General features: G+C 46.1%; 4 protein-coding genes across 4 annotated transcripts; 2 read left to right on the top strand and 2 right to left on the bottom strand.

Annotated features, from left to right (window-relative positions):
* Positions 1-245: 245 nt before the first annotated feature.
* On the bottom strand, positions 246-2,951 carry CCR75_004487 (uncharacterized protein; the record flags this gene model as incomplete). Its single annotated transcript, XM_067962573.1, has 1 exon — positions 246-2,951. One exon carries the CDS (start codon positions 2,949-2,951, stop codon positions 246-248), a length of 2,706 nt encoding a protein of 901 aa, XP_067817720.1.
* Positions 2,952-3,607: 656 nt separating this feature from the next.
* On the top strand, positions 3,608-4,984 carry CCR75_004488 (uncharacterized protein; the record flags this gene model as incomplete). Its single annotated transcript, XM_067962574.1, has 1 exon — positions 3,608-4,984. The coding sequence occupies one exon, from the start codon at positions 3,608-3,610 to the stop codon at positions 4,982-4,984; it is 1,377 nt and encodes a 458-aa protein (XP_067817719.1).
* An 830-nt stretch (positions 4,985-5,814) lies between these two features.
* Positions 5,815-6,801, bottom strand: CCR75_004489 (uncharacterized protein; the record flags this gene model as incomplete). Its single annotated transcript, XM_067962575.1, has 1 exon — positions 5,815-6,801. One exon carries the CDS (start codon positions 6,799-6,801, stop codon positions 5,815-5,817), a length of 987 nt encoding a protein of 328 aa, XP_067817718.1.
* Positions 6,802-6,869: 68 nt separating this feature from the next.
* On the top strand, positions 6,870-7,484 carry CCR75_004490 (uncharacterized protein; the record flags this gene model as incomplete). Its single annotated transcript, XM_067962576.1, has 1 exon — positions 6,870-7,484. One exon carries the CDS (start codon positions 6,870-6,872, stop codon positions 7,482-7,484), a length of 615 nt encoding a protein of 204 aa, XP_067817733.1.
* Positions 7,485-12,274: the final 4,790 nt, after the last annotated feature.

Genomic DNA, 12,274 nt, shown 5'->3' with positions numbered 1-12,274 from the left:
TTCAATGAGACCAACTTCAAACTGAGCTTAATCGACTAAACCATCCCTTCTTCATGTGTAAAAGAAAGAAATGAGATAATTTGTGCGTGTTGTACCTATCTCAATTTCGAACAAACGTTATTTATTTCATCATATCATTTACATAGACACTTAAAAATCCAAGCGGATCGCTTAGACGCTTGCTTGTAATGCGAATAAATTTGGCGACCAGATTCTCGTGAGACTTGCATTTAAGCCACTGTCGTTTAAATACAGTGAAACCGTATCCGACCGCTAGCACCTAGAATGAACTCAGCGCTATCGTCACTTGGTCGTTGATCTTCGCTAGGTCTTAATGCTTCATGCCCTCCGCCGGTCAAACGAAATTCCGAAAAGCTGCGCTCAGAAGAGCTTCTACTGTATGAAGTCGACGCGTCGGTCGGGGTGTCAATGTCGTACTCATCAAGTGATGAAAGACGGCCACCAACCCGAAATTCGCCCCGACGGCTTTCGCTCGGAAGGCCTACGATAGGAAACCCCAATGCTTCGTAATTTCCAGTATTGCGCTCTACAGCTGCATTTCCTTGAGCACTAAGCATACTGATACCCTCTGGACCTGCATACGGCGAAGTGAACTTGTGAAAGTGCTCACTGTCCCGGTGATTGTGGTAGTCTTCGCTCACAGCACTGCTACTGCTGCTGCGGGCAGAAAAACGACCGCGAAAAAAGTTCGTGAAGCGCTGACCGAAAAGAGAGCTAGATCGATTATCCAGATCCAGCGAGCCGTCACCATTTCGCAATGAAGAAAAAATACTGTTCGTGTACTCGGAGCCAGAAACAGACGCCATAGTTGCATGATCCTTCACATCCTTCGACATGTTATCCAGAATCGTATTCAGAATCTCAGCAGCTTGTGGTGCTGATGGACGAAGCACAGATTTTTGCGCCCAGCAATCTTCAATCAATTGAGTAAATCGCTGTGGACAGCGAAGCCCTATCGGTGGGCGCTGTTCCTTTAGGACCTTTTCGCGAACTTCAAAGTCAAACTTGGTATCGCCAAAAGGAACAGCTCCGTCCGAGGCAATTTCCCAAAGTACCATCCCAAACGAGTACATGTCCGTCGCCCGACTGTATCGGCAATTGTGTGGGTCCTGGAGTATTTCAGGAGCATTCCAACGCCACGTGCCCGCAAATGATGTTAGCTCGTTTAACAGACTGGGGTTCTGCTCCTCAAGGCTGCGCTCACTGCAGCGCACACGATTAACAAAATTCGAAACTTTAGAAATGCCAAAGTCTGCCAACTTAGCCTGCCACGTGTCAGTGACCAGAATGTTAGATGCTTTGAGATCACGATGAATGTACGTCGGATTGCACGCGTGCAAATAGGTAAGACCCTTAGAAATATGAAGAGCCAGTGCGACCTTCCGCCGCCAGCCGAGCGGGCATCGGCTCTTAAGTACATCTTTCAGACTGCCTCGCGAGCAGTACTCGGTCAAAATGCCCAGCTTACCTTCGTAATACCCAGCACGCATAAATAAGGTAATATTCGGATGCCGTAGGCGAGAACAAAGCTTAGCCTCTTCCAGGAAGTCCTTTTCTGAATTTTGGATGATCGTGCGGTACAGCTCTGCGTCCACCAAGCCTACGCCTCCATTTGGAAGCTTAATGACTTTCATGGCCACCTCAGTTCCCAGCCACTGCGCCTTATACACACTGCCAGCTGCTCCTTCAGCAATAAACGAAACATTCGAGAGCCCATTCAGCTCCTCCAGTGATACCATCTCGTTAGCAATATAAGTGCTTTTCAGTCTTTCTTTTCCATTATTGATGTTTGCTGTGCTGCTGCCAAACACGTTGCGGAAGGATGAAGCCAGGACATTCCCCGCGCCAGGGTTTCCGCTTCCAGCAAGAGGCCCAGTAAACATTCGATCCTGCTGCCGTTCGTCATAACGAGAGTTGTAGCAGCTTGACTGCAGCATCGTCCCATTGTCCCGTAAATCATCTTGAGGAAATTTTGCTTCTCCAAGATGCCACCAGCCAAAGACAACGGCATTAATCAATGGAACGCTGAATACTAAGCAATTTGCCACTTCATAGGTGACGTGACTTACGGCACCGTAACCGAGCGAGTAACAGAACATCATTGGAAGTTGAAATAATTGCACAACACAAATGTAACGCATGAGCTTTTCGTGAGCCTTCTGTAAAGCAAAATGAGCCTGCAACTCCCATTTCTTAGTAGATGTCAGACCTAAGTCATCACGGCTGTTAGCTAGCGAGGCGTCTGTCACAACAGTTGCTGATAATGCCTCCAAGCTCGGAAAACGCCTCCGCTGGACAAAAAGCACGATGTTGGCCACAATCACGCACCCTGTCGCGAGTGCGTACGCAAGAAGGTAGATGTAGCGGTGACATTTCGCCAATGTATCGGAAACATCACTCTCTGTGATAAATGCTTGTAACCGTGCGGTAGAAAGAAGACCACTGCCGAGTCCAATTGTCCAGATAGACAACCAGCACGCCCTCACTGGGAACCTCTTTAAAGTAAAAATAGAGGCCGGGTAGCAGTAGGCCAAATGGTGCGTCCGCAGCACGAAAAGTGCAAGGACGACTCCCCAGAGCAATGATACGAGGAAGCTTACGTAAAACAGCGACAAAATACTAGCCCCAATGACAGTGCGAACCTTTACGGCAGCGCCCATGACCATATCCATAGATTGACTGACAGCGCCCATCACTGAAAAGAACCAGTCCGTCATAACAACTGAGAAGAAAAGAGCAGGACCTGTCGCGTGTGGCGATGACAGAGAACGCTTTCTACTGCGATTACGGTCTCGGTCATTCCATTGCGTCGTGTAGCCACGACTGGGTATCCTTCGGAAGAGCAAGACAGCTACCACGGACGAAATAACAGCAGCCGTGCAAATGATGACGAGGCGCAACGTCTCCAGTGCGTTCTCTGTCGCCGACATTCACGTGTGTGTCGCCACTTGCTCTTATACTAGAAGCAGCGATGTCGACTGCTGCTGGCTTTATTCTAGATGAAATTCATATTACAAACAAGCATCAGCCTCATCTGATGACAATATATTTTGAACCGGTATATCGATCGCCAGCTGTCGTAACATTTGAAGTCATGAAATCACAAGGATTGCTTAAGAAAGGTGTTTTACCATTTGGAAGAAGCCTGGTTTAATGTCACCACCGATGTCAGCACCTAATCATTATCAGGCCTGAAGTATGGTTACTATAAGCACATCTCTAATTGCAAAGTCGAGTTTAGTTATTTCTCCATGTAATAATAAATTTCTTAGATCTTACGGTGTTTTTAGCGTTAACTAAAGTCTAGCCCTATAATAATGATGTAGCCACTGTGAGTACCAACAAGGTAGCGTTTTTGTTACCAGTATTAATTAAAACTGTACTGACTGCGATATAAGGCATGGTGTTTACGTTTGAGTTAAACGCAATAATTTGACTTGGCGACCAGGTCGACGTGTCTTCTCTTAAATGAGCGTTTAAAAACTGTAGTTCGGGACGAACATTAATGTCTTGCGTTTAAGTTTTTCATTAAGCAAATCTATCACAGTTATTTTATATTTCTCCAATCACCATAGTTAGCTTCTTGATGGCCACAAAACTCCAATTTATGTTTGCATTCATTGTGGGCGTCGCTCAGATCTTCGCGTACATTTCTGTGCTGGTCATTCAAGTACCAAATGTTGTAGCTTCTCCTATATATTCACGCACCGCAAAACAACTCGAAATTACCGACGCTACCGATAATTACCTGGACGAAGATGAGGACGAAGACGAGGATAGCTGGAGCTTTATGGACAATCTCGCCGCCCTGGAGCACTTAGCGGGTCTAACAAATAAACAAATTATGAAAGACAAGATTTTGTGTGTGAACTCGATGCCTATTCTCTTTGTGGACGACGACTACTGTGACTGTCAGGATGGAAGCGACGAGCCCAGCACATCAGCTTGCTCCCATGTGATGCTTGTCTCGAAAACGCCCTCATTGAAGCAACACTTTAAGTGTAAAGCAGGCGACAAATTAGTGCCATCCGCTTTTGTAGGTGATGGTGTGTGCGACTGCTGTGATGGCAGTGACGAGAAGGCAACGCTGTGTACTGACTTTTGTGATACTGAGTGGACGCAACGACTCAATACACTACAAGACCGACTGAGCGTAGTAGAGACGGGCATCAAAATCCGAGCAGGTTGCATGGCCAGTGCCATTATTATAGTGCATCAGCTTAGCGCGGACTTTAAACGCCTGGCAGAGACGTATGAGGCTAGGCAAAGAACTTTTGAGGATTTGCAACAGCATGCTCAGAACAACCCGGAGATGCACGGACAAATCGAGCAATCGTACAACGTATTGCGCAGATTGCAGTACGATATGTACGTCCAGAGCCGTGTTGTCGACCGAAGCACTTTTACAGAAGCAACGTGGAAATCTGCCTTTGTGGAGCTGGTAGGGCAATGTTTTATTTACACAATCAACGAGAAAGAGTTAAAAGGAGCAAGTCCCAACGTCATTCCTCGCACCTACGATATAACATTATGTCCATTCCAAAATGTGTCGCAGAGTGAACCTCTATATGTTTCGTGGAAGAAGGCGGAACTACAAACCAAAGGGGGACTTAGTGCAGATAGTTTTACTGAAGAAGATACAGTTCCACGTCATATCAGCATGGGCGTATGGAACAAGTGGCAAGATTCGACGGATTTTGTACGCACTCAGAATTATGACCATGGTGAACCCTGTGCAAATAGTATTGAGCGCAATACTCATGTGCACCTTTTGTGTGGTGCTCAAAATCGTATTTTATCAGTGGACGAGCGTAGAATGTGCGAGTACGAGATTCATTTTGAAACCCCAGCCGCGTGCGAGAGAGCAGAAAAAGACGCAGTGCTAGACGAAATGTCTCGTGTCAAGGCGTTTCATGCCACTTACGGCGCAGATAAGCAATTCAAAGGACACAATGAGTTGTAGGAACACACGTTAATACATTATAACTATTTTTGCTTCGGTCGTCCAAGCCCACAAAAAGATTTTGACCGCAATCCTTGGCAAGGCATTATGATAAGCTCATGATTTAAACATCATAACCTTAATGAAATGACTGTGCGGCAATTTGATGCAAAAATTTGCATTGCAACTCTCCGCCAGGTACTAGACACGAGCTATTTGCTGCTTTCGCTTTTCGATGCCATACTGTAGCCATGGCATCGAAAAGCGAAAGCAGAAATAGCTCGTGTCTAGTACCTGGCGGAGAGTTTCGTTCGCTCAACGTGTCGATTTTGTATTGCACGAATTGGCCACTATATTTTTACATTTTGCTTCAGAGAGAAACATTTGTCGGAGAAATAATTCCGCGCTGCATTGGCTTTTCCAGTAGTGTGATTTGTCTCAGCAAAGCATTTTACCAATAGACGGCTTAGCAGAAGAACTACCAACGTGAATACATTGCTGTCACTACCATGTAAAATCATACAGAAGCCTACAGTACAGTTACTTAAACAAGATCATTCTCAGTGCAGCGTTGCAGCCCAATTCCGAATTTACGTTGATTGACGCTATTAAAAGCGTAATCCAAACGAAAGGAACTTTTTTGTCGTCACGATGACCCAGGTCGTGTCAAAAACAATCATAACTTGATTGTGTAGCCAAAGGCATGAGCGAAAGCCTGATTATCGAGGCTACAGCAAAACTAATTGTATAAAACAAATGCGACCGAGCTAGAAATTGTCTACACTTGCTAAGTCGACGTTGTGTTTAGTGGCGCCACCATTCCAAATTTTGATTCCACTCAATTATCAAAATTATACATTAATCATTGCGGAGATGCTTGCTAATGCCGCCTTGTGCTTTTCGCGCTCGATCAGCATTACGACAGACGTCTTGCTACTCTTGTTAACGCTCTCGTGTACAGCCAGCGAGGCATTAAATGAGAACGAGAGCTCGGCCTCCTGCTCAAAAAATTCGTCCTCGAAGTTGTGAAAAAACTTCATCTGTTCATACGCCGTCTTACTCTTCTTGCCTTTCTTTGAGCCAATATTGGAACTACTTTCTTCGGTACAGGTTGCCAAAAGTAGAAAATAATCCAGCTTAAAACTATCGCGCAGCTCCTCCGTGTCTTCGTTCTCAAATGCCCATTCGATATCCTCGTGCAGTGCTGAATGTAGCGGTGGTATCAGCTGATATGGCAGATTAATCATACGTTCGTTGATAAGAAGACCAACATTTTTGGTGCTGAGGATATGCTGTAACTTGGGCAGTTCAGTGATCGGGCACTTTTTCGTCACATACTGTAGGATCTGTTGAAAACTAGTCTCGGTGACATACCTCTTCATATTAAGGGTAGTGACGAAGCCATAAATGTCATCCTCACCCTCGGCACAAACCATCGTGCCTACCGTGACTTGGCGTACGATAGCGTTGGCCAGCCCAGATACGTCTAAAGGTTGCGAGGGCGGCAGGTAGGCTAGCAAAAACTGCTTCACACTGTGATAATGAGATTCACGTGGGTCCAGAAAAAGAAAGTCAACATCCACGATGCGATTGGAAATACTTTCAAAAGCTTCTCCACCATTCATGTCGTCATCCGAGTCGTCGTCGTTAGCATCTCCATCGTTCGGAGCGAACGAGAGATCGTTCTCGCTGCCGCTACTCTCCATATCTTCACCCATCGTCTTCGTATCATCATTCTCACTCTCGAAGGCCTTTGAATCACCATGCGCTTCACCAGAGCAGCGCGTGCGCTTCTTCTGCAGTGGCATTGACGAATATGCGAGAACTGCACCATTCATTCGTAGCAAATAACCGAGTCAATACCGGTAATATTTCAGCAGGTAACTGCGCGCCGTAATAAAATACAATGGACGGGTCTTACATTCCACCGCCGTTCCCGTTTCCCGAGGCGTGGCCGAAGGTCTTCGCTTCGCAAATACTGTGTCAGGATAGTATGTGGCTTACACCTCCAGCGTTTATTACATCGAGGGAATGGAAGGTTTCAATGTCCGCAGATTTCTCCAAAACAAGTGATACTGCTGACAGTATCAGTACTGCGCCGTCAATGCAAGATAAAGACGATGATGACGATGATTGCGACATTGCATATGTTTTAAGTGAAGAGTGGCAAAAGCATTTCCAGCTATCGTCTCGACTTCAGAAATTACAAAAGCAGACGCAAAAGAGCGGTACAAAAAGCAAGATGAGGAAGCAACAGCAAAGGCAAAATAATCAGCATAAACTAATAAAAACAAAAGCTGCTGGAGCTTGTGCAAATCGGTCAAGTCATTTGCAGCGTGAGGTTCAAGCTGCCAAGCTGCGCGATGAAGAGAGAAAGTGGACGCGGCGAAGCGGCGAGAGCGGTGACGCCCCTCCTGGTCCGCAAATTGCGAGACTAGAAGCCTCGCTAAACGCACGATTCGACGAATTCTGCGATAAGTTTCAACCGGCAATGTGGCCGTATGATTCCTTGCCGTGTTAGCAACAAATTTCACTTCTTAGAACGAATCAAATATTCAAAAGAGGCCGTAATCGCTTATGTAGGTTTTATTTAAATTTGAGGCACCTGTGGAACCGAAGTGTTTTAGAGGGCACTCCGAAGCACAATTCGAAGTAGCATTTTAGTACGCGTAAAAAAGGAAAGCGTGATTCGAGCGCCCCGACAACAAGACCAATACCCTCCCTTCAAGAATAATTTCAAGGGGTGATAAGTATGACTTGTTTAAGAGCCAAAGATTATGCGTTGGGGGCGCCTGTATCGGGGTGTCCCTTACATAAGTATTATTTCCTATAATAGAAGTAAGCAAAGAAGTACAAAATTATTATCTTTATTAATTTTGACTTAAATAGTTCAAAAGATACCAAATTAGATATTATTGATGCAATCAGACATTAGCTCTATTGTTTGGTTGATTGCGCACTTACCAAATAAGTAGTAATTTTCAGACTGATTTATACTTAATAGAATTAAATGAAATTCCTATTTTTACCAATTAAAATGTTATCTCTATAGATATCTCTAATATGTATTGCGAGCGTATCTTTGTAGATACCTCGCGTAACTGATGACGCTAGCCGTCATCACGGATGACGCTGGGCGTCATCCCTCCTAATGTGAATGCACCCATGTTCATCACATCCACAAGGGTTGGTCACAAATGTGCACCACACCCGAGTGTTGGGTCTAATTACTATTGTTTAGTAATTGACCATCCCCTTTAGTACACATAATGTACTTAACGGGGACTGTGTAACATTAGGGCAACTTTAGCCCGTTACATTCGGTAGCTAAAAGCCCTTAGCTACTTAAAAACCTTCCTGTATACTCTTGTGTACGTGAAGTTTCGAGGTACCCTACCTACACTGTAATCAGTGCAAGGTTAACTAGTACTGATCAGTACAAGTGAAAAGGTACCCCGTTACACCTCTGCAAGGTTAACTAGTACTGGTCAGTACTAGTAAAAAGGTGCCCCGTTACACCTGGGGGGGGGTAGCACTTCGTGGTCCGTTCAACGACCCACGCACATTCCATCCAACACGGACTTGTTGGATGAAGAAGGAGGGAGCTTCCAAGCCCCTCAAGAAGGTTACCACGCAACGCGTGACAGGTTTCCTCATTTGAGTGACCTCGAATGGAGAGCGATCGAACGAATGAGTTCGGACGTAGGCGAGCCAGCCGTTGGCGCCATGCTGCACACTCTGGGCAGAGATGAACACGCCGAGTTCTAACAGCACGAACACGACGGGCTCCGAGAGAAAATAGCCTTTCTTCACCAGCACGGCTCTCAACACACAGAGGTGTTGAGAGAACAGGGTGCTTAACAGACGAAACTGTTGAGAGAGCAGCATTTGCATGCTGCTAATGGGTAGACGCTTTCTCGTCGACCCGAAAGCTTAAAGATCGAAATATTTAAGGTTTTAGGCAGAAAAGAACTCTAATAAAAATTAATGATAGGTCGAGGGCGACTCCCTTTTGAGATGGTTTGTCGAATTCGACGATGCCATAGAAGCTCGTCGTATCAGCGATGATGCGACGAAAGTGATATTTGGCAAGTCCAACTAAGCCGGACGCGCCAAATCTTGGGCCTTGTGGCTCAAGCTTCACGACCCATTAGTCTTTGAATCGTATAAGGTCTTAATACCCGGCTCAGACAAACATTTGAGCCGCCACGTGCTGAATTCAGGGCTCGAGCCGAGCTCTTGGATTTGAAGCAGGGCAAGCATTACATTCACGCCAATGCCAACATACACGATACCTGGTCAGTTGTATCGTTAGTCATCCAATTGATGAAAAAAACACAGGCAACTGCGTTAATTAAAGGTCTTGCAGACGGTCCTATTAAGACGCACCTGTTCCGGCTAAAATCAGAGTCGCTAGACCAAGCGATCTCTATAGCGGAACAGGAGGACTTTAGTCTTGAACAGGCTTTTGTCCACTTTGCTGCTTATCGTCCACCGAGACGACAAGAAAACGGAGGTTTAGAACCCATGGATCTCTCGTATGTAGAGAGCGAGAAACCTCGCTCTTTAAGTTACAAACGATTGCAAAAATGTAATCGTTGTCAAAAATAGGCCACTACGCCTATGAGTGTAGTACCCCACGGCCAGTGCCTAAAAACACTGAGCAAAAAGACCGACCTCTCGCTAGTAAAAGTAAAGGACGCGGATCCGACGCTGATGCGAAATCGCAACGGCGAGGCGGGTCGCCAAAAACGGTCGAGGTCAGTAGGAGAGAAGCGCTCTACTGATCCAGCAACGTCAAAAGAATTTGCAGGTATCGTGACGAAAGTTGCTCCTCACACACAAACATTGTGTATAACTGCTCCAGGGGACACCACCCTGACAGTTAAAGTATAAATACGTTGCATTTAAGTCCCTAGTCGATTGGGGCGTCGAATAACTTCTAAGACGCCAATCGCTAAACGATTGCAGGCTCAAATTTATTGAGTGCGATATTCCGCTAACCAGGATGACAGTGCGCCTAGCAACAGGCGCATCTGTAACAGTTACGGAAACGTGTAGTAAGCATCCAATACACGTTAAAGGGTAAACAGTACGATGATGATTTCATCGTACTAGATTTGGATGACAAAATAGATGTCATCCTTGGATTACCATGGCTCAAAAAGTACAAGCCATGTATAAACAGGCAGCATCAAGCCGTGACGATGCCTGTCTCTTGCTCATCAGATGGCCACCTAGTGAACGTCTTGGAGCGTCCACGAACGTGTCGATGTCCTTCGAGTGAGTGCGATGGCCTCACTTGTGGTTCGGTTGTTATCATGACTGAACAGGTAAGGCCATGGAGTGGGCAATATCGTGCAGCACGTCCATAAAGGACGATTTCCCCTCATGGGATTCGCGATACAGCAAATGGCGAGCATGTTTGCACCGCCTGATCAGGCTTTTCGCATGCGAGCACGGCTCCTAGCGACTCGACAGGGTAAAAGAACCCTAGGGGACTTTGTCCAGGAATTGAGAACTCTCATTGCATGTATGCATCGAGACCCGGTGAAGAAGCAAGTATTGTAACAATCTTGATGGGGAATCTCAATGAGGGCGTTGCCCGACGGAATTGTTCCGATCTCACCCGGCTACGTTCGAAGAGGCAGTTGCCATAGCGCTACGCGCCGTTGTCTGCTCGCGTTAGCACGCCTGTTTACCGAACAAGCTCTTCGAGCACATGGGTTCCATCTAATAGAGCGGAATCTATGGATTTAAGCCTCATTGAGCAAGGAGAAGAGGCTCTTCAAGCTGAAAACAACATAAGACCATCCGTAGATGTTTTATGTGCGGAAGAACGAAACATTTACGCCCTGCCTGCCCTCTTCGAAATTCGCGTAAAGATCGAAAGAGCTCCAACTCCGACCTATACCAGAGACGGTACGGTGCGGGAAAACGTCGATACCAAGAGGTGCGGGGCGCCCTACTGGGGGAGACCTAGGCTCTGTTGAACCTCAAGGAGGTGGGAATAAACAGAACCTAGCCCCGAGTAGCTCGATGCTTAATGGCACGAGGCGAGAGTACAAGCCTGGCTTGTACTCTGTGAAGGGCTTTGATAAGGTGGTCAATTTTGATGACTCAGGAGCATCTTGCAATTATGCTCGACTTCTTCCCTTTGAAGGAAGTCAACAATACATTGAGGCGCCAAAAGCGAAAAAAGTGATATAATCACTGTTCGCTTAGCGACTGGGACTCGTGTCACTGTGCCTAAAGTTCCACTGAACTACGGTATAAATTTTCTGGACTTGGACAGTGTGGAACGCTTTCTCGTCCTTGATTTGGAATCGAGATATGATCTCATCCTTGGTATGGCCTGGTTAGAACACCATGAGCCATGGATCGATTGGAGGTCTAAGAGTTTAGAAGCCACGCGCAATGTTCCTAGCAACGTTTGGAGAGTCATGAACCCACCTGTGCTAGGCAACAAAAGCGCTATTGGCGTGTGTCATTGAATGAGTCTGTCAGTGTTTTATTCATTGGCATGTCTGAGTTAAGAAACTTTAATGTTAAAAACAACATAATTCTGAGCCCGACTCAGCAGAAAGAAGTGGAACGGTACGTACTCCGTCGAGTGACACTCGTTGTAATAACGATTCACTGAATGCTCAAAGCATTGTTGGCCTCAGGCCGAATCATCAAGGGTGCAACATCCTGAAATTCGTGGAGTGGCACGTCGAAGTCAATCGAGTGTGGTCGGCCGAGGTGGCACCATACAGTGTCAATAGTGACACTGTTGGCGGTTCGCCAGGGCATTTTGGGTCAAACCCTTCTAATGCAAGTGAATCGACACGTGAACGTTCGTTGGATAAGGAAGTTGAGTTACCTAACTCCTTGTCGGATGTCAAATTATACACCATGTCTGGTATAGAACCAATACAGGCTGGAAAACCCGGGGACGTAAATGACCCGGCCTCTAAGAGGCGTATTGTCTCCACATCAAGACAGGGGGGGGACACAAAGCGTTTATACCCTCCCAAAGTGATACGAGTGAGCAATTACACACGCTTGTAAATGGTGTAACCGGTAACATTGAGGGGGAAGTTAGCCTTGCAGCAATCACATGCTCCTTTAGAGCTTGACGAAGTGTCTATTGATGAGTGCGGCCGACCCTTAAAGGCTGGCGACTTATCTGAGATGGTGGGCATTCGACCAACAATTTTTTTAAACTCATCGTCACTTCTAGACGAAGCTGTCCTGGATGACACAAAAGCTGCAATTAGTGCGCGGAATGGGTCATCGATTCTTAAAGATCCTACGGATCCATTTTAT

Source organism: Bremia lactucae, linkage group LG11 (genome assembly GCF_004359215.1).
Source record: "Bremia lactucae strain SF5 linkage group LG11, whole genome shotgun sequence".
In the NCBI taxonomy this organism is placed as follows: domain Eukaryota; phylum Oomycota; class Peronosporomycetes; order Peronosporales; family Peronosporaceae; genus Bremia; species Bremia lactucae.
The sequence above is the reverse complement of the archived record's forward strand: the minus strand, read 5'-3'. Positions and strand labels throughout refer to the sequence as shown.